The sequence below is a fragment of the Mus musculus genome, chromosome 10 (assembly GCF_000001635.26).
Source record: "Mus musculus strain C57BL/6J chromosome 10, GRCm38.p6 C57BL/6J".
Lineage (NCBI taxonomy): Eukaryota > Metazoa > Chordata > Mammalia > Rodentia > Muridae > Mus > Mus musculus.
This window is the reverse complement of record NC_000076.6, coordinates 99,249,271-99,271,249: the sequence shown is the minus strand read 5'-3', so window position 1 is coordinate 99,271,249 and position 21,979 is coordinate 99,249,271. Positions and strand designations below refer to the sequence as shown.

The following is a 21,979-nucleotide window of genomic DNA, read 5'->3' as shown; positions in this document are numbered from 1 at the left end:
GAATCGCCCCAGCGCCCAGGGGAGCGCGCACGCATGCGCACACACCTGCTCCTATCCCCAAACTGGACCTGTTCAGAGCCAACTGCTACGAGAGCACCGAAGACACAAGGATTGTATTAGAATCTTTGAAAGTCTTGCAGGGTACTTGGGAAACTGCATGTGAGGCACGGCATATAAATTTACAGCCCAAGTTGTCCTTGTGAAACAGCTTCAAATCTGTGGACGGGTTTTCTAAGGGCTTTTCAAGGATTTTGTCCTACCATCAGCTACCCCAGGACCTGTTCTTTCCGTGTGTTTCTACTATCCCCACCCCCACCCCCTCCCCCAGCCCATCTCCTGTTCTTCGCTGGCTGTTTGTCCCTTGGTCTGCAGACCTCCACTCTTTCTCTTGCCCTTCCCCTAACCCTGACTCTCTCTCACAAATCTCTTCCGGAAGAAATCAGATAATGGAGCCTATCTCACAGAGCCATTCTGAGAGGGAGGAGGTAGCTGCTTTCAGAAGTCCCCCCCCCCCCCTCCGCTGAGCTGACCCAGGAGTGTGAGCAAAGGTCGGGGCCAGGCCCCATGATGCTAACTAGAGATCCTGAGGGACATCAGTGTTGTAACTTATGTGCTAATCGGCCCAAGGTTGGGCAACTTCTCTCCGGAGAGGAAGGAAAGAAGCTTCCAGATGAACTGACACATGAAAAGGCCCGGCAGCTTGGCCTTTTCATGATTTGGCTCTGGCATCCCTGCCGGCCCGTGTAACCTCTGATTACTCCACTTCCTCAGCTATAAAATGGAGGCGCCGCTTCCTACCCAGCATCACAGGATGCTGTGAAGAGCAGCCAACGCTGACTGGACAAGCAGTCTGCAGCAAACAGAGCCCCAAAGCTCGGTTCGAAAAGGTAACAATACTGTACACACACACACACACACACACACACACACACACACACACACACACACACACACACCGGAGGGGGAAGGGGAAGAGGAGAAGGAAGAGGGGCAGGGACAGGGATTCCCTAATAGAGTACTAGATGCCATAAGGGGGGATCCCTGCCTCAGTTTCCTCTTTGGAAGAGAACAATAATGGAGCCTATCTCACAGAGCCATTCTGAGAAGTTAAGAGGAGTATTACCCACAATGCACAGTATGCAGTATCTATTATAGACGGGGTTGTTGCCACCTGACCCTCTCATTTTAACCTTTAGAGTATCACCGATCCACGATCAGAAGGCTAGAATTATAAAAGGAGCCTAGAAGGATAGATCAGCATCTTTTCACAGATGAGAAAAAAAAAAAAAAAAAAAAAAAAAAAACCAAACCCTTTAGTGGGGCCAAAAGCCTTGCCCTGGGCTACTCATTCCATTAGCGAGAGAAGGGGAATCACAATTCATGCCACCCAGTTTTAAAGTCCATGCAAATATTTTTCATTCCTCTAAAGACTGTTGGTATTTTTATCACCAGACAAAACTTCCTAACTCCGACTTTTAACCCTGAAATCTGTTCATCCCATTAGCTGCTGCACACCCCGAGGGGTTATTGGTTTGGTTTTGCAGCACCCCTGAAACCTGCAGACAACCCCTTCTCCTATCAGAGCCTCCCCCCTCCCAACACAAGGCAGGGAAGGTAACGCTTTCTCCCAGACTGGAGGATGGCTCTAATGGGGATAGCAGGTGATGAAGAAGGCCTGGCTAGAGAGCTTGCAGCTGCTGGCAAAGGTTGCCCTAGTAACCATGAGGGCTCCATTCAGGAAAGCAGCCCAACTTTGAGAAGGAAAATGATAGCTTTCCCTTGGCTCCTTGCAAGCACAAAGGGTAGCAGGAAGAGAAGGAGGCAGAGGCAGGGTGAGGTGAGGGCTCCTGCTGTTGGTCCGTTACTGGCTCCCACCGTTCAGAGGAGAAACAGAAGAAAAGCAGACAGCTCTTTGAATCTCCTGGCCTAGGTGAACCGTAAAAAATCACCCTTTTAACATGAACCCTTTTGTGGGAACAGAGGAAACAGGCGCCCTGTGTTCACCAGGCTTATGAAACAATATGCCAGGAGCGGAGAAACCCCCCAAACACTGCAACTTTATGGGGGCCCTAAACTCTCCTTTAGCTCAGACTGGTGACAAAGACCATTTGCTTCCAATTTATTGGAAACCTTTTCCCCCCCTTTTCACAGCTTGAGCCGCTCGAAGGCTGTAAGCTCCCCTTGCCTGCAATCACTCAGACACTTGCTGAATGGGCCAGCCTCAATTATGTTCCCTCCACAGGTTCAGCTCACACTGTGACCCTGCACGGCTTCCTGCTATTCATATGTGTTACTTCCCCTTTGTGGTAATGGCTTGTGGCACTTGGCCAGAAAACATTATTAATTTCAGAAGTGGACTGACAAAACAACAAACGCACAGTGGAACAAGAGGAAGTGCTGCGGAGGCCAGCTGTCCGGGTTGAGCCCAGCGGTAGGAACTCGGGTGGATGCAAGTTCTGGAAGGAACAGAGATGATCCACGAAGAGGGAGACACACTCAAATTACCCGCACCCCAGCCCCCTTTAATATAAAAAAAAAAAGAAATGAGAGAGAAGAAATCAGAGAAAAGGAAAGAAAGCAGTCAGCTACTTGAGCTGCAGCGAGACAGCAACCACTGCTTGCAAATGCCAGGAGCCAGGACCGGAAACTCTTCAGAACCGGAAACTCTTCAGAACCCGGATGAACGGGAGCCAAGTTGAACTGCGGTCCATTTCTGCTTTGTGTTCCTGCTGACTTGGGACACCCAAATAGAGCCTGGCTTGATTATTTTTCTGGTTCCCCCCCCCCACCCCCACCCCCTTGGAGTTAGTCGCTTAAAAAAAGTCACTCCCAGAAGACAAGTTGACACAACTGCTTGTCGAATGAAAATCCACTTGCCAACTACACGTAGACTGTCAGGTAGCACAAGAGTCATCTCCCATGATGCTGGGCTGAAAAGCATCTTTTTTTCCCACTTCAAAATGATGGAGCTCAGGCGTGATATCCCAAAACACATCCTAGCACTTCTGGTACTAATGCATGCCTCCTCCTCTTAATTTAGTGTGCCTACTTCTGAGCTCAGAAAAAGGCCTTCAGAAGAATAAGAGGATGCCTAAGCCTTTGGCTCAGAGGAAAACTTAAAAACCATCTATAACTAAGATTCAATGGTGGTTCTGGCCTACGTCCTAAAATAGCTAAGCACAAAAGCAGACTTAAATTGGCAACAAAAGATTTCACCCAGCAGAGTGAACATTCAAACATAAAAACCACATGCAAGTCCATGAGAAAGCCAACATACCATTACAATGTCCTGAGAATCAAAGAGAGAAAGGGACCCAGGATAGCTCATGCTAGGATCATTCTGGTCAGAACTAGACATCCTGGAAAAAATTATTCTACTTCCTTCCTGGCATGCCCAAGGATTATGGAGTGGAGGACTCTGGAAGACAGAGGTTAACATGTGGCTGCCATTATCCTGGGACAGCCTTCTGGGGGCCATGCCATTTGTGAATATCCAAACTTTATATTTCAACAATGTTTATACTGTGGGCTTCACTTCTCCGGGAAGGGTTTAAATAAAAAAAAATCTTAATGAAGCCTGAAGGCTTATCTGTATTGCAAGAAGTGGTCAGTCTACCCTATGAGGTCTTAACTTGAAACAAAATTTCAGACCTCATCTGAAAGACATGAGTAGTATAACCTTGCTACCCCTACCAGCTCTGCCAATCACCCCTTAAGTGTGTAACTTCATAGACTGAGACACTTAAAAATAAAAACACGCTCAATAGCCAAAATAGTTATTTATTAATAATTTAAGGTTTTACATTCTTATAATAAATTCCAGCTCAAAACTTTACACCACGAACATCATGGAGCAAGTTAATTCTCCCTTCCTCTCAACCTGTTGCATCCACCAAATGGGCGCTCATACTCGCACACATACACACACTTCCAGTTTCGTATTTTTTTTTAAAAGGAAAGAAACCAACCCAAAGTATTGCATTTGAGGTGACACTCCCTGAAGAATTTTGTACAGAGGTAATATGCTGTTTAGCACAGCTGAAGTTATTTAAAAAAAAAAAAAAAAGTGAACCCACAATTTTGGTGTCTTTCCAAAATACCCCTTGAGACACTGTAAGCCAAATATTTACAAAGGTAAGGCAGAGTCAAAACTACATTAAGAGGAAAAAAAAAGTTACAAGGAAGATATATGAAAGAGACTGAAGACCTCATCATAACAAAGTCTTAGTGATAATAATATCCACGAAAATGCCGTCAGAATTGGTACATCAAGGTCAAGCATGCTGCAAATATACCCTTTGGATTAAAAAGAACATTTTTTTCCTTATACTTTTGTTCTAAGAAGTGGCATACTGCTCTTTCTCTCTTTGGATCTCTTTTAAGCCCAAAGATAAAAAACAAATACAAGCCAAACAAACACTGTCAAGTGATTGAAGATCAAATATTTACAATAATCAGATAAAAGTATCAGGTTTTAATTTTTTTTGTCTTCTAAACCGATACCGCAAATACAGAGCTAAAAATCTCTTTGGCTCCACTATACCCAAAGTTGAATCAGTCTTCACTGAAGACAATATATATAGTTAGTTCCAGATGCAACAGGAAACAGCCATACAAGGCCTTAAAGAACAGATGCTCCTGTCCCTATTCCTATGCTACCCTCTATCTGGATGGATGTCCAGTCCCTGCTTGGGTAGGCTGGGGTACAGAAGCAAACCTATTGCTGGATCTAGAGACAGCATGTCCTGTCCTTCCAAAAAAACAATGAATGGAGCAAATCTCTCCCTCCGTAATAACCAATTTTGCACTTGGCAACCTTGTCTAACACAGACAGCTGGTGACACTTTTGACACCCGGGGCCACACACAGAAAGAAAGCAGCCTGGTCGATGCTGCTCAAGAGGAACTGAAGGAATGGGGACAACTCCCGGCTAGGAGAGGTGGGTGCCTTTCACGTAGACTGCAGGGAGTCCACCTGGTAGACGTTCTGGTTGGAGGGCGTGGTGAAGTACAGCTGCGGAGTGGGGACACGGTTGTCACAAGGGCTGCTCAGTCCCAGGGTCCTTTCGAAGTCAAGCAGCTGGCCCATGAAGTTGAAGTTGGGGGAGATGTTGGACTTCTTCATCTTAACAATGTCGTAAGCATCGTTCATGGACAGGTTGAGCTTCTGCATGAGGTACGCCACTGTCACGGTGACAGAGCGGCTGATACCTGCCAAGCAATGCACCAGGACACCACAGTTTTTGCCTCGGGCTTCATCTGCGGGAACACACACAAAAAAAGGCAAGAGTTCACTAGACTGGAAAAAAAAAAAGGAACCAAGCCTTTGCAAAATGCTTAGCCTGAAGTCTGAATTCAGAAGGAATAGTAAACAACAATTATATGTGGCAACTAAGCCCCCGAAGGCACCAGAAAATGTATAACGGGAGATAAACATGCACACTGAACACAATCACATATTTCAGATTATTTCCTGTAAAGGGAGCTTTTGTAGTAAGTTTCTAACAACAAAAAAACTCCTTAATGTGTGTACATTCCTTGCCTCAACTTGTGAATACCAGAAACCCTGCAATCCGGTCCTGAATGCCTCTCATACAGACCAAGCAGACTGCAAGGGTCTATTAAATTATTCTCCCAACTGTTGTGCAGCTAACAATGGGGGTATTCAGGCATTTTAAAAGAGAGAGGGAAGTCACAGGGGACAGCCCATTAGAAGGAACAGGATGTCTACATGGCCTGAAAATGAGTTCCTTTGTAATAGGAAATGCACTACAATGCCTGGAGCTTCGCTTCTCTTAGGCTCTCAGCCCACAGTCCTTCCTGCGGGGGATCAGGTTACCCAGAGGCTCACAGTAACCAGTACCCTGCAGTATCACTCAGCTAGGTAACAGCTAGTATTCAAACTGCTTTCCAACAACTAACTTGGGTGTCCTAAAATAACTCCTAGATATATTTTTTTAATTATAATGCAATACTAGAATTCTTGTCTGCAAGTGAGTGCTTTTAACTCACTCTCCTCTCACATCCTGTCGTCTAGAGATAAGGAAAACATGGCTGATTGGAACAGCCTCCTTTTAAAAGTATGAATTAAATGGCTCAAATAGTCCCCCGATCTGCTACGTCAACGGGCCCTGTTTTCCCTTTAAGCAAGAAGGTAAACAAGAATTAACACTCTTAAAGACAGTAGAAGACCTGCAGTCCAGCAAAACAGCCTGCAGGAAAACAGATTAAGATCTTCAACTCTATGAATGACTGTAAATTAGTCTCACCTATGAAAGAAATGGCCTCAGGGAAAAACTGGGACAGGTTTTGGCTCCAGTGATCCGAGATAGGAATTTGCTTGTATTTGAACTCGCCCGCATTCTCAAACAGATTGGGCAAATTGGGGGTGACATTCAAGATGTACTTGATGCCAAACTCTTCCAACACGTCCAAGTTGGTCGAGTCCTTGGCACAGCCCAGGTAAAGGAAGGGCAAAATCTCCACCGGGAAGGAAGGCTGGCTGTTGGACAGCGGGCTGCCATCAGAGTCCGTTGCACTATTGGGGTCTCGGTCAAGGTCAGACTCAATGTCCGAGGAAGAGTCCGAGCTGATCCGCAGGCCCCCGAGCCCCAGCACTGGCAAAGGCGGGGAACTGCTGCTGCACGAGCCGTCTAGATTGGTCTCGCAGTGCAGGGCGAACTCGGCCTGGAACTTACTGAAGCCACCTGCCAGAAACAAGAAAAGCAATCTTGTAACCGGAGAAGCTGTAGTAATTTACAGCTAGTGAGAAGCACAAAGAACACTATGGACAGGCACCCTAGGAACCCCCGGCAGTGGTAGAAGCACGCTTCAATGCGCACCTTTAGGAACACTACCCGCTGCTTACCCTGGGAACACTTATTCTCCTGAATCTGGAAATGCACAAGATTACTTTTCTTAATATTTCGAGGAGCTGCGAGGTGCCAAGCTGCACCCTGAACTACGTTTCCAGCTCTTGTGAACCTTAATCCTACACCTACCCAAAGAAAGGTGCCTGATTAACCCTTGAAGGAGAAGCTACCACGGTGGCCCAGCTAGCTCCCCTAAGCGCAATGCAAGCGGCGATCGCTACCTCGCTAACATTTTCCCCAGCCTGCAGTCCCAGCCCGGAGCCCTGCACCCGGGGCGCACAACATACCTTCCAGGTAGAACGCCCGGCAGCCCTCGTCTTTGAGTTTCTTGAGCAGCAGCCCGAGGACCGACTCTCCACCAGTGTTCTCATTCCAGTCGCTGCTATTCTCGTCGTACAGCACCACGGTGTCGGTGCCGCAGCGCCTGGTAAAGCGGTCCCGGTCCTCGCAGCGCGTGAAGAGCGCACGCACGGGCAGGTTGCCCTTCTGCAGACGCCGCAGCATGATGCCGGGGATGGCCACATTAATGGCAGATTCGATGTGTGACGACTCGTACAGCTCCTGTGGTCGGCAGTCCATCAGCAGAAGCCGTTCGTTGCCCAGCTCCAGCTGCTCGTTGAGCCACGACACCGTCTTGCAGATCGCCATTTCCGACGCGAAGGGCACGGGTCTGAGCGTATCTATCATGGGGGTCGAGCTGCAGGAGAAGGCGGGGTGCCTAGCAGACGCCCCTCGAGGCAGGCATAGGCCGAGCACGCTGCGCGAAGCTCCCGCTCTCGGAGCGGGGTTTGATTCCGCCTCGCCTTTCCCAAGCCGAGGCTAGCGGTTAGGGAAAGCGACACAGAAGTCAAGTCGGTGGTCCCTCTGCACCAGATCACTCTCCGAGTCAATGAATCTCTCTCTCTGAATGAAGGTGCCCAGTTTTGTTCCTACCCAGTGAATGAAATCCAATTAATTCGGACTCCGTGCCACTGAGAGGAGAAAAAGGGAAAAGAAAAAAAGTCTAGCGGCTCTTAATCCTTCCCTCTGAGGCTGCACCTCGGATCCAACCCGGTGTTTCTCGCCGGATTATTCAAGACTGGGTTTGCTCACAGTCCCTAGGACTCCGCGAGAGCACACCCCCTGTGCGAGGCAGCTCCTCAATGGATACAAACAGCCAGCGTCTCAATGGATACATTCTCTCGGTCAGCCAATGAGCGCGCTGCGGAAGGGGCTGTTGCCGTGGGGACGGGCCGGCTGGAACAGGTTGTGTTGATGAATTGTTAATGAGTTTGTCATTCACAAAAACGGAAAGGAATTTCCGCTCCGGATAAGCCCCAGTGCAAACAAGCTGCAACTGCGGGCTCGGCGGGAGGAAGGAGAAAGAAGAGGAGGCGGCGGTGGAGGAGGAGCAGGGCACATAAACCAGGGCACTAAAGTTGTCTCGTGTTTCCTTCTGTTTAGAGTTCACACTTCGCGTCTAACTCTTGCGCACCAGTAGTGCAATTAGCAAGCACAAAAGCCCTTATTCGCGACGCTTACAATCTTAAGTTAGCCTTAATAAAACTTGAGGGGTTTTCCCCCTTTTTAATTCTCTTTAACGCTAGATCCAAGCCCGCCATAGCGCCGCCCCTGCTCCCCCACCCCCAACCCGGTCCTCCTTTAGATCGTGTGTGGCATTTGTTTGGCTCTTTTAAAAGTCTAGTTCTGTTTGTTCTAATGTCCTTTTAGGCGAGGCTGTGTTGGGACTGGTGGACTGCCTGGGCTTTAGCGACCCAACGAAGTGTTAAATGCTAATCCAACATCTCTAGAAACAAACTAGTGTTTTGTTGAAACATTTTAAAGCAACTAAGCAAACAAGCGTTTGGTTGTCCAGAAAACCAGAAGCGCCCCAACCCCGGGCTTTCTCAACTTTCTTGGCGGCAGCGGAGGGGGGGGGGCGGGTGGTGTAAGCACCCAAAACCTTGTCAGCTATCCCTGCACTTTTCTTCTGCTCCGGTGAAGTGGGGGCATTCTGAGCCATTGTTCCGGAGATCTTGCTCCCCACCACCATCACCGGTCACCCATCGAGCCTGGGGAGTCGAGCTCCTTTAACGATCTGGAGCCAAGAGCAGAGTTTGGTTTCTAAGAGGAACCGGTCTGGCAAGGCAGCCTAGGTTAGGTGCCTGGGACGACAGGCCTCACCAACGTTTCCTGCACCCCGGAGACCTGCAAGCCTGCGGGAACTCAAGCGTAAACAGTGGCGGTTGTGGACAGAGGCCGGTCCCCTATCCTTTCTAGGCTGCAGCGGTCCCCGGGCCCCGCAAGGAGCACGCTAGCAGCTCCAAACGCGCTTGCGCGCTGCGCTTTGGCCGCAGCATTGCTGCTCTGGGGGATGGGGGGGGGGGGGCAGGACACGCGACGACCCCGTGATCGCTTGTAAGGCCGTCGCGGAACCGTCGCCTAGTGAGAGACCTGGAGCGGAAAAGGAGCCAGAGGTGTCCCTGTCTGGACCCCATGGTTCCAGAGTTAGGGTTGGGAAGTCTCATGGGCACCACCCGCAGGCAACTCAGGACGGAGGCGGCACCGGAGCCGGATGGAGGCGTGGCCGGCGGGGGCCGCGACGGCGACAAGAGCGCATCCCCGGCGCGCTCGGTTCTATTGTTATATAAAAGTGCAGAGGCCGCCCCTCCCGGACGGAAAACCACCTGTGTGCGGCGACGGCGGGCCCTGCGGAAGGCGCGCGTCCCGATCCGGTCAGCCCCTCGGGTCCCAGGGAAAGGAGCTGGGCTTTGTCCGGCCGCGACCGGGAGGCGGAAGCGCCGGCTGCGGCCCTTCCCGAATCCGGGGCGCGGAGGGCGTCTAAGGTCACGGGATCTCCCCAGCCCAGCGCCTCGCAGCCGGGTCCTACCTACTGTCGCCCGCAAAGCAATTTGCATTTTTAATCACCCGCCTCTTCCGGGGTTTGGGAAATGTGGGCTAAAACAGGGCGACTTGGAGGTCCAAGTAGCCAATTTTGGAGCCCTCCCGCAGGCAGGCGCCCCAGAAGGAGCGTTTTGATGAAAATGGGGGTTGCCTCCAACCTCTCTCCGCGCCTTTTTTGGGCAGCACTGGGAACAAAACGCCCATATTTCATTGGCTAGCTTCCAACTCCCGCTGGGGTAGGCCTGTGCTGCAGCTGACGCCCCCAGATCCTTCCCCATCTGTTACAGGTTTTCCCACCCTGAGACATTTCAGTCTGTGGGACCAATGGTTAGGAGGAGGGAAGTGGGGTGCTCCGCGGAAACGTGAAGGACAAGCCTCAACCTCCAAACAGAAGAGGGAAGCAGGTTGGGTTTTTCTTTACCAAAATTTGAAGTGAAGCACCAGACAGTTGGGAGGTTGATAATAATATCTTTGCACACTGGTGGAGAGCTCTAAGCATTTGTACCTATGTTTCTGAGTCTGAATTTTTTCCCACTTCCTTCAGGAAATTTGACCTTTCGATCTAACTATATCCAGTTACAGTTTTTTCTCCTTGTCATCTTTCTTGTATTTTACAGGGTCTTTGTAATATTAAGTGGGCACCATGTGTGGGAATGTCATGCCCGTTAGCTGATATGCTTATATGTTTTTGAGCTAACCTGCAAAATGGCTTGAGCACTTTGGGAGGTTTTTTGGCCAAGGTCGGATTTTTTTGTTTGTTTGTTTGCTTTTTTTGTTTGGTTGGTTTTTTGTTGTTGTTTTGTTTTGTTTTTTAATTTCCTGCCCCAAACACTCCCTTTTAAGTCTGCTTGATAGCCTGCCAGGTTCCTCACTTGCAGCTAACCCCTCAAAGGTCTGCTCAGAACAGTTTAATTCACTCTAGTTTAATAATGGGGCAAAGCAGGAGAGAGATGTCCTACTCCAGCTCAAATGACACCTTACCCAGGTTACCTTGGTGGACTGGGATGTCTTAACTTCTTGAGGTTGCCTTTTAAAAAGTTGGTTTACAGGGGCTGGAGAGATGTTTCAGCGGCTAAGGGCACTGATTGTTCTTCCAGAGGACCCGGGTTCAAATCTCAGCCCCCATATGGCAGCTCACAACTGTAACTCCAGAATCCCATACCCTCATACAAACATACATGAAGGCAAACTACCAATGCACATTTTAAAAAAATGTTTTCGGCTCATTACACCGAGACAGATGAAAGAGTTTATGGAACGGTGCTGTAGGGTGGACACGGCCTTGTTTCTGTGTCTCCCTGAGTAATTTTGTGCAGTCTTTAGAAAACCTAACACAAGTTAGGTAAGGAAGATGAAGGAATTGACCCGAGGCTAAACTAAAGCAGAGAAGGTGCTCAGGGCTTGAGGCCAGAATTGAGGTGACCACGTCCAAGGATCATTAAGCTCCTACTTCCTGCTAAGACACAAAGATTTTAACTTGCCTAAGTTGTACATTTCAGCTTTTGACCACAGGTTCTGTTGCACACACTGCACGTACGTTAAGGGAGGGTAAGGCTCCGTGGCACACACCAGTGGTTTTCTTCACTAGTCAACCATTCACAAGATTAATAGTTCTTTCTTCCTTAGGGTATGTATCGTGGGTTCTAACTCTCACAGTTCCTTAGCTAGGAGCATGGGCCTGAATTCAAACCTTACCTGTATGACTCACCAATATGGAGGCAGCCCTGGGCCTCACTTCACTTCTTCACTCACTTCATTTCTTCTCTCACTCCACGTTTTAGGGAAGTAGTAGGAATGAAATCCGTATGACAAGCCGGTAAAGTACTGGCTTTTCTTGTAAGTATGAGGACTCAAGTTTGATCCCCAGAACCCATGTTGTTTTGTTTGTTTGTTTGTTTGTTGTTTTTAAATAATATAATTGAAGCCGGGCAGTAGTGGCGCATGCCTTTAATCCCAGCACTTGGGCGGCAGAGGCAGGCAGATTTCTGAGTTCGAAGCCAGCCTGGTCTACAGAGTGAGTTCCAGGACAGCCAGGGCTACACAGAGAAACCCTGTCTCAAAAAAAAACCCAACCCATTATCTATCTATCTATCTATCTATCTATCTATCTATCTATCTATCTATACATTAATAATAATAATAATAATAAATTGAAAATAAACCAATGCTTGCAACACTAGCACTAAGGAAGTAGTGATAGGAAGATCACAGGCGCTCACTAGCCAGCCAACCCCGTCTAGTTGGTAAGAGACCCTGTCTCAAAAATCAAGGTGCGCATGAGTCCTGAGGAGCAACATCTGAGATTGTCTTCTGGCTCCAAAGCACACTGGTGACCTCACACTCATATATGAAAATACATACAAAAATAGGTTTTTCATTCTTGTTTTTTGTTTTTTTTTAAACTAAAGATTGCTTCCCTTCCTTGAGCGCACCTTCCCATCAGTCCAGAAATACAACAGTGATGTATGGTGCGAGAAAGTAGAAGTGCTGTGTGGAAAGCTAAGCAAGAAGGGGAATCCATAAACGTGTAAAGTTGGGAATATATGTATTTGCTTAAAGGACATTTAGGAATATGAATAGTTTCTCAAATGAATATGGAGATAAGAGACAACTTAGAAATGTAGGATACAAAGAAAGTGACTTCTCCCCCTCTGCTCCACCCCACCCCACCCCACCCCACCCCCACCCGTGTTACTGGAGATCGATTGGAAAGAGCGCGTGGTCCTTTTTAAATTATTTATTTTGAGAGAGTCTTGCTGAGTTACCCAGGCTGGCCTTAAATTCATTCTAGAGCCCACACAGGCTTTGCTTGAACTTGGAAGTCTTTTCCTCGGCCTTTACCATTTAAAATAACAGACTTGCTGCCCCAGTCCCCACAAAAATGATATTCTTTTAAATCACTGCTTTAGTAAAGTTAGCCTGAATAAAGCTTTATTCACTTCTTGAATAAAACTAACTCGCTGTCGCAGTTGGCCCTTTGTCTGCCCAGGACCTTTTGACTGCTCAGGCTCACAGGAAAAACTCTCTTCCATGATTAGAGTTCTAGCCATGAGACAGACCACAGGCTTCCTTGATAACAATGTCTTCCGTTTCTTTCTAGAATATTATTCACATGTAGGAGGCTATTGCTTTATTTACTATAGTACTGGGAATTGAAACCAGGTCCTCAAATTTGCTATGTAAGTATTCTACCACTGAACCACATCTCCCAACCACAGGAGACCTTTTTCAAAACGAGAGAACATAGAAAGCCCTCTTGGTCCCACTCTCCTAAGCATGGAGGCACACGGTAATAGTTAACATTAGTGGTTAGTACAACCTAGGGTGATCTGGGAAGGGAGTCTCAATGAGAGATGGTCTAGATTGACTCAATGGGTGAAGGGATTGTAATAATTACATTTAATTGATGTGGGGGACACCAAACCCCATTGTGGGCATCTCCCTAGGCAGAGGGTCCCCAAGTGTGAGTAGAGAATTCGAGCTGAATATAGGTGAACATGCATGAATTAATTTCCTCCCTCTCTTGCCTGGGGAGGGCTTGTGGCTAGCTGTTTGAAATCCCCGCCTTAACTTCCTCCAAACTGATGTTCTTTACCTGGTATTATAAGCTGAAATAACACTCCCACCGCCTCTAACTTGCTTTTGCCAGGGTCCTTTATCACAGCAACAGAAACAAAGCTAGGGCCTGCATCCTTGCTTCTGTGCGATGGCTATAAATGTTCTTCAGGCCCTCGCAGAAGCAATGTGGCTTTGCAGGAATTTTCCTGAGTTGAAGGAGCCTTGGGACTTCTAGGACCTGGATGAGTTGGCATGACCTTTAATCTTCCTGGAATAATCTCTCTGGCAACAACGGACATTTATTAACACATCATGTGAAAATAGCTAGGCAGATTTTTTTCAACAAACAGGAAGAGGGTGTTCTCGAAGCTCTTGACTTAAAATATAGGCATGTGATATATTCACAATTTACTCTTAGATGTCCCGGGGGTGGGGGTGGGGGTGGGCCTTCAAAATTGCAACAGCCTTTGGAGCTGTTAAACCTCAAGATGGAATCTAACCCTTTTGAAGAGTACAGTTAGAAATTATCTGGTTTAAAATAAAGGTGTACCCGAGGGTATGAGATTCATCCTGACGGACTCTCCTGACAGGGGCCTGAAAAGATAGCAAGCTATGCTTGAACAGCAGAAACAGGAATGCAAGAGGCCTAATGGATCGACACCAGGAAGCCCTGATCAGATGCATGATTGGCTGTGTACAAAGTCAAAGCTTCGTGTAGCCCCCAGGACCAATACCAACAGAGCGGCCCATCTGATCTTGGTTTGCAGTCAGTCCACTTCTCAGCCGGATCTTTATGGAACTGGACTCCACTGAGAAGTTTTATTTCCTGCCCCAAACACTCCTTTTGAAGCCAGCCTAATAGCCTGCCAGGTTCCTCACTTGCAGCTAACCCCTCAAAAGACTGCCCAAACCAGTTTAATTCACTCTAGTTTAACAATGGGGTAAAAGAGGAGATGTCCTAGCCTAGCTCAAATGACACCTTACCCAGGTTAACTGGGTGGATCCGGATAATGTCTAATTTCTTGAGGTAGCATTTTAAAAAGTTGGTTCGTGAGGGCTGGAGAGACTGCTTAGCAGTTAAGAGCACACTGAATTCTCTTCCAAAGGACCCAGGTTCAAATCCCAGCACTCATATGGCAGCTCACGACTGTAACTCCATGGAACTGAGTTAAGTTCAGTTTAATGAAGGAGGTGTCCATACCATTTGCTTGCCCGTACACATAAAGGGAGGACAGCAGTCAGAACTTGCCTATAAAGGATGGACCTTAACAAAAGGATGCTACCCAAGGAAAAAGCAATCACTGGGCATGACCTCATTCATGCTTTAATTTGGTTTCTCAAACTTATCCCAGAACCTCCTCCCCCCAAATATACTGATGAGAACCCCAGATTTCAGTGTAAGCAATGAGGCTTCAAGCCATCTGATGGATTCTTCACAGAGTCAAGTCTTGACACATTGTGGCATGAGGCTGTGGTTACAGTTTATTTGTAACCAGATTGTTACATATTAAATCTCTCATGACTGACCTGTTAAGATAGCTCAACCGGTAAGGGCTCTTGGCCCCCAAACTTGACAACCAGAGCTTGTTCCCATGTGATAGTAAAAGAGAACTGAATTTTACAAGTTGACCTCTGATCTCTGACCTCTACGTGTGGGCCATGCACACATGTCTACCTCCCAGTAAAGAAACGATTGTAAAACTATTGATGCGTCATGACAATCCTGCAAAGTGGGTATACCATTATTTAACTTTTATCATTGCAAAGCCAGAGCTTAAATGACAGGGACCCAGTTCGCATCCCCGTCCCTTGGAAGGTCTGTTAGTTTATACAGCACCGACCTAGGGGCACAAAAGACACTGTACAACCTGTTGTGCATTTAACCTGTTGTACAATGGCAGTTTCCACGTAATTAGTTAAATATTATCTTACTGGTCAAGGCTGGGGTGTTTTGGCGTCTGACCAACCTAGATTCCAGTCCTGGCTCAGCTACTTTGTAATGTGTGACGTGAGGGAAATCATGTCATCTCCTTATAGTTCATGTTCTCCAGCATTATCAGATGACACTATTCTACTGGACTACTGCAGTTACTGGGTTATATTTGGAAAGGGGTAGGAATCCTAAAATAAGAATAATCTATTGCTTGCTACCTGTTTTCACTGATAACTAACACACATACACACAACTCTGCATAAGTGTTTATTAGCCCTGCCTAAAAGGATCATATAATGAAAAAACACAGTAGCAGCAATTTAACTCTCAGGAATAGAGAAAAAAAAAACAGTCATAATATTTGAGGAAAAATAAAAACTAAGAGGGCAAAATGGTTCAGGAGGTTTAAAAAGTCACTCGTCATACAAGCCTGGTGACCAGAGTTGAATCTCAGGACCCTGGCAAAGGTGAAAGGAGAGAACCAATTCTGGCTTCTGATCCATACCTGGGCCAGAACATGCATCTCTGTAACAAAGTACACACACTAATAACAGTAATAATAGTGACGGTGACGATGACGACAGCGACGATGATGATGATGACGACAGCGACGACGATAATGATGACTGGATTTTTTTTTAACCACTCCTTGTTATTGCTGAAGCAAACAGTTCCAAATTTTACTTTCTTCTGTGACAGGATATCAGTAGGTAGCTCTGGTTGGCATGGAACTCACTATATATAACAGCTTGGCCTGAACTCACAAAGATCCACACCACTCTGCCTTCACGGTGCTAAGATGAAAGTATGAGCCACCACGCCAGGTACATTTTTTTTGTGTGAGATGTGGAGAAACCCAAGTGAACCAAGATGGCGCACATGCACATTGCTTTCCAGAGGTTTTCCAGGCCATACCTGCTGAAGTAGCAGGTGCTTTCTATCTTCCATCATTGCAGGCTCAGCCACACCTGTTTGCGGGCTACACATTCATCATACCACAAAGGGATTGGAAATCTACTGGGTGAGCCATGGATCCATGGTCTCCTGGTGCCCTGAAATTTGCATCCCTGATGGGCACACACACTGATACTGACTCGGGGGATATAGGGAACCTCTTTCTCTGGGAATTTCCACTCTCCCTTTGAATTAATGCCCTGCAGGAGTTTGTCAGATGAGGGGGGTTGGGGGGAGGCTCAGAGCTGGGTGTGAAAGCCACTCTTGTATGACCAAAAGGAATCTTCCACTCCTGGATGAGGAAGACTCTGCTAAGACCTGCAGTGCAAGCTCACAGCAGCTCTGAACCATCCACCTGCCTACAGTTTCTATAGCAACATTTACATGTGTGCGAACAAGATTATTTTTGTTAAGTGTCTGGCAAGCATCAACCTTTTTAAAATCTAACCCCCCAGGGTCTTCTAAACCCACTAAAAGCTTTAGTCTTCACCCAAACATCAAAAGTCGAGTGCTTGCTGGGCTGTGTCCCTACCTACCCAGTGCTCCAAATAAAAGTGCTTTATGAAGGCATTTCTCTGTCTTTGTTATGATTCCTGTATGAGAATTTACTTTTTATGTAAATCAACATAACCACTATATAGTAGTATATAGTATGATATATCAAGTTTTTTTGTTTTTTGTTTTTGTTTTTTGTTTGTTTGTTTGTTTTTTAGACAGGATCTCAGTAGATAACCCAGGACAATCTGGAACTTGCTATGTATCACAGGTTGGCCTAAACTCACAAAGATTCACCCAATTCTGCCTTCAGAGTGCTGAAACAAAAGATATGTACCACATACATATTACACACACACACACATATATATAAACACACACATACACAAGCACATGTAGTATAGATGACTGTGATGTTCTTTAACATGGATCATCTTAGTGACCAGAGACTTTTTTTTTTACTTAGCATAAAAGATGTCAGATGAACCCTCTTCTTCACTGTGTGTGTTTCTGCCCATTGAGCCCACTGCCTTACACATTCAAGGTACTTGCTGGCCCGGCCCTTTGTTTTGAGACAGGGTCTCACTAAATTACCTATTAAATTGCCTTGTATTTGCAATCCTCCTGCCTCACTTCTCTGATATTCTGAGATGACAAGCTCAAACTAGGCACAAATGAAAAATTATTCCTATTGCTGAAATCAATGGGCTTACAATAGGCTATTATTAGAGGAGTTGTGACCCAAGGATGTTGTGTGACTGAGATGCCAGGCAGCATCACGGTGTAGCCTCCAGTTGTGGAGTTTAGGATCTGCCTCCATGAGACCAAAAGACCTGATGTTTTTGCTTGAGGAAGAGACCTTTGTGGCCCTGGTACTAGGAGAACGACAAGGACAAGGACTCCTTTCTATGTATGCTCATGGCCAAGGCTCATGGGGTAAAGTCCAGTTACATGTGGTATGAGTTTCACTTTCATAATGAAAAATGCACTCATGAAGCTTCCAAGCTGGACCTGGCATAGGTAGAGAATCTCAGATATTCACCAGTGTGAGGCAGGAGGATTGCAGGTTCAGTGTCAGCCAGAGTAAAATCATGAGTTCAAGGCTAGGAAGACCTGTGCAGTCATGGCTGGTTTCAAACTCAGACATTTGTCTACCTCTGTCTCCTGGGTGCTGGGATTAAAAATGTGGGCCACAATGCCTGGCTGTTTCTTTGTTTTTAAAATTCATCTCTCTCTCTCTCTCTCTCTCTCTCTCTCTCTCTCTCTCTCTCTCTCTCTCTCTCTCTCTCTCTCTCGTATGTGAGAGAGAGGGGGGAGAGAGAGGGAGAAATAGAGAGAGAGTTTGTGTTTATGTGTTTGAGACAGGGTCTTACCACGTAACTTTGCTGGTCTGGAATATATTAGACCAGGCTGATCTCAAAACTTACAGAGATTTGCTTGCCTCTAACTCCCAAGTGCTTGAATTAAAGGCATGTGCTGTCATACCTGGATCCCAAAGATTCCCGTTCTTAAAGTCTAGACAGGGACCCAGGAGATTAAATTGTAGCCTTGCAGCCAGGTAGAGCACAGATAGGGGGACTATACTTTGAGAAACTCCATGTGATAACCCACACAAAGGGATCTTACTCATAAACTACAGTCATAGAATATGAAAATTATCTGGAAAGATGAATCAAGTTTTATCATTTACCTATACATGCCAAACTTTACCCCAAAAGACATAATATTAGACAGGACCCATCTGCTTGCCCTAGCAGGCATGGCTCCCTGAGTACATTCAGGTGACTGGAACATGGTACCCAGATCCAGGGTTGCCTGGAAGAATGGAGTCCCTGAGAGCAACTTCAATGTTTCTTAGGAGGTAGCTCTTGGACTGAATTGAGTGTGTGGCATAGGAAATGATTCTAGCTAAGTTATCACAAAATAGAAACCGGACTGGGGAAGCTAAACACATGCTTCAGTGGCAAGAATGTAATTTTTTTTAAGTATAATTGCAATAGAAAGAGAGGAGAATGGGAACAAGAGCAGGGAGTGCCAGCTACTCTGAGGTGAGGGGGAAGTAGAAGCAGCACTGGGAAGTGACCCAGAGAAACCTCCATGTGAACTGGATCCCGGTGGAAGAGCAGAGTATCCTCCTCCAACTTCCCTTCGTCCCTCCATCCCTCAAAGTGTGTTAGCTTTTTGTTGCTATGAAAAAAAAAAAAAACAACAACAACAACAAAACAAAAAACACTTAATCGACACTACGACCAAGGTAACTCTTACAAAAGAAACCATTTCACTGGGACTGACTTCCATGTTCAGAAGTTCAGTCCATTATTATCATGGTGAGAAGCATGGCAGCCTACAGGCAGACATGCTGCTAATGGAAGCAAGAGTTCTACATCTTGATCTGCAAGCAGCAGAAGGGGACTACCCCACACTGGGCAGACCTTGAGCATAGGAGACCTCAAAGACCACCCACATACTGACAACACTTTCTCCAACAAGGCCACAATAAGGTCACAGCTCCTAATAGTGCCATTCCTATGGCCAAGCATTCAAACACATGAACCTACGGGACCTAACCTATCAAACCACCACAAGAAGGGAAATGTATTTGGAGTTACAGTTAGAGAGATACTAGGCTGGAGAGAATGCTCAGCAGGTAAGAACACTGACTTTTCTTCCAGAGGACCTGGGTTCAATTCCTAGCACCTACACGTCATTTCATAGCTGTTTATAACTCCATTCCCAGAGGATATCCCAGAGGACACCCTCACACAGACATCCATGCAGACAAAAGGCCAGTATACATTAAAATGTAACAGATAATACTTTTAAAGAGATCTTAGGTGGTGATCAGCTGGCTTTGTTGCTCTGGCACAGGTGATAGGCAAAGCATCATGGGAGAAAACAAAGAAGAGAATGCTCACTTCTTGGTGGTCAAGGAAGAAAGAGGGACAGTAATAGGTTGGGCTCCTGTTATCTCCTTCAAATGTGCACATCCAGTGATCTAACTTAACCCAGCTCCACTTCCTAAAGTCTCCACCATCTCCCAATGTCTCCCCAGGCTAGAGAGGAACCCTTCAACACACAGCCTTTGAGAGATATTCAAGATCCAAACCATAACCCCCAGGGATAAGAAAAGGAAGGCGCTCTACCGGAGAGAAATGCACGAGGCTCTTTGGGATGGACATACATGATCATTGCAGTTTGGCTGAGCAGTGTCGGAGTAAAAGACTGGGAAGGAACGTGAGTGAGGGAGGCAGCTTAGGATCCCGGAAATGGGCTTTAAACACCAAGCTAAAGAATTTGCGCTTGAGATTCCCGCACGGACTCCCCAGTCAGAGGTGTGTGACAAAGAAGTGTGACATGGTTTTAGGATATAATTCTGGTAACTGTGGGGGTGAGTGCAGCTCGGGGAGGAGAGAAACTGCGGGCAGAGAAACCGACTAGGAAGCCGGTGCAGTTGTCCAGGAAAATGAGGCAACACTGACACGATTGCCCTCCTCCTAAAATAATGTGCTCATCAGCCAGCTTCGTGTTCATCCTTTTATTTCTGAGGCCGGGAGAAAAAAAAATCGCTTAGCTTCTGTGTGACTCAGAATCCCTCCCTAATAATAGAAGATGACAAAATACTTATCTTACCTCATGCAGAGAGTGGTGCTGAAGAGACTCTTGCAATTGTAGCCAGCAAAGGAGAGAAATGTTATTTTAAATGTGAGTCGCAATCATTTCTCTTGGGGAGAAGAAACTGCCACCACCCCCTAATGGTTTATTACACAACATTTTTTTTCCCCAAGCCTACTGAGAGATTGAAGATTGATCCAAACGCATCGGCAGAACCTCTTGGAGGGACCCTTTTGCAGAGACACCGCATAGTCCCTAACCAGGAGGAAGTGACATCTTCCAAAGAGCCTGTTGCTCTCCAGGTGAAAGGGCCCTTGCAGCCCCTTGGTTACAACCACTGTTCTGCAGAGAGAGACATTTGTAAAGAAAGACCTGGCTTTTCCCACTAGGAACAAAGGTGGAATGGACACGGTTCCTATTAGAACTCTCGAAGAATTGTGGGCCGAACGTGGTAGGAGGAAGTTATACAACATCTAAGTTAAGAATCAAGCATAATCTTTTCAGGTTATTCTTTGTCCTTTGCAGCTTGCTGTCCGTCATTATAGTAAAGGACACCTTTGTCAGGCCCTTTCCCGAAGCTACCTTTGGCACCATTAGGAATCCATTGCCCTGGGTCATATGTTATTATCTCTTTGCTCATTTTGATTAGAAGGGGAGGGTCACTTGAACCTATGAGAGGATTCATAACGTACTGAGACTCGTGTGTCTTGTCAAAATGAGTTTGTTTCTACCTTTAAAGAAAAAAAGAGTTATGCTCAGTATTAGTAAGACATTCTGGAGACAGAAAACTAAGTCACGTAGGCACGCTCTGCTCAAGAGAAGAGCAGTTCGGAGCCCAGGCCTGGTGGCCAGTAACAGGCTGGTAACCCTGTAACTTGGGAAGTTGAGGTAGGACAATTCTAAGTCCAGTGCCGGTCTGGGGAACTTCATGTGACCTTGTGGAGCTGTCATTCAATGGTAGATCTGTTGGCCAGAATATCTGAGGCCATTAAATTCATTCCCCAAGTACTAAAAAAATAAAAAGACAAAAGGGAGACAGACTGTGATCCAGGACAGAAGTTACAGTGCTCTTAGAACAGTGTCAGAACTTGAAACTGGAGAGGATGGCTATGTTTGATGACGGATAGGTTCCTAGTACCAAAGACAGATTATCTGACCATAATCAGAGTGTGGGCATCCAAGTATTTCATTTTACATAAGAAAATGAAGTAGGATTTCTGGGTAAGATGGAAGGCTACCGGCTATCTCTGTGTGCCAGTGAAAAGGGGAATTGAAATAATAAAAAAAAAAAAAGATTCTTTCCCAAAGAAGAGCAAAAGACTACTGGGAATCTACAGAGGGAATGAAAGAGTCTCTGAAAAACACAGAGGAGAAAGGTTGGTGATACACCAAGGGGTGAGCTTCGAACACGCAGCTCCCTGGGGGGCAGCAGAAGATGGCTCCACATGCACTCTGTTTCCTTCTAAATGATGCTTCAAGTAGAGTGGGCTGCTCATCAAGATCCCTACATAACCGAAAATGTACAAGTCAACAGATACGTGAACTGCAACACGGAAACAGGAGAAATACCAACGACAGAGTGTCACACTGAAGTAGAGAAAATGCTAAGGTGATTTTAAAAGTAAAAATGGTTAATTATCAGAAAGATGGTTCAAACAAGCAAGTGGATTCAA

General features: G+C 46.4%; 1 protein-coding gene and 1 long non-coding RNA gene across 2 annotated transcripts; one reads left to right on the top strand and one right to left on the bottom strand.

The window, feature by feature from the left end:
• The first annotated feature begins 350 nt into the window (after positions 1–350).
• Positions 351–4,386, top strand: Gm34921. Its single transcript, XR_380738.4, has 2 exons — positions 351–887; positions 2,243–4,386. It is a non-coding gene; the product is annotated as a predicted gene, 34921 (long non-coding RNA).
• Positions 3,761–8,019, bottom strand: Dusp6 (dual specificity phosphatase 6). Its single transcript, NM_026268.3, has 3 exons — positions 7,159–8,019; positions 6,269–6,706; positions 3,761–5,258 (listed from the first exon to the last, which is right to left on the bottom strand). Exons 1-3 carry the CDS (start codon positions 7,556–7,558, stop codon positions 4,951–4,953), a joined length of 1,146 nt encoding a protein of 381 aa, NP_080544.1. The 5' UTR covers positions 7,559–8,019; the 3' UTR covers positions 3,761–4,950.
• Between the last annotated feature and the right edge of the window lie 13,960 nt (positions 8,020–21,979).

Coding starts and splice junctions, on each gene's coding strand:
- Dusp6 (NM_026268.3), bottom strand. CDS start 7,558: ATGATAGATACGCTCAGACCCGTGCCCTTCGCGTCGGAAATGGCGATC. Junction 6,707..7,158: donor CCGGGCGTTCTACCTGGAAG/GTATGTTGTGCG, acceptor TGTTTCTGGCAG/GTGGCTTCAGTAAGTTCCAG. Junction 5,259..6,268: donor TGAGGCCATTTCTTTCATAG/GTGAGACTAATT, acceptor GTGTTCCCGCAG/ATGAAGCCCGAGGCAAAAAC.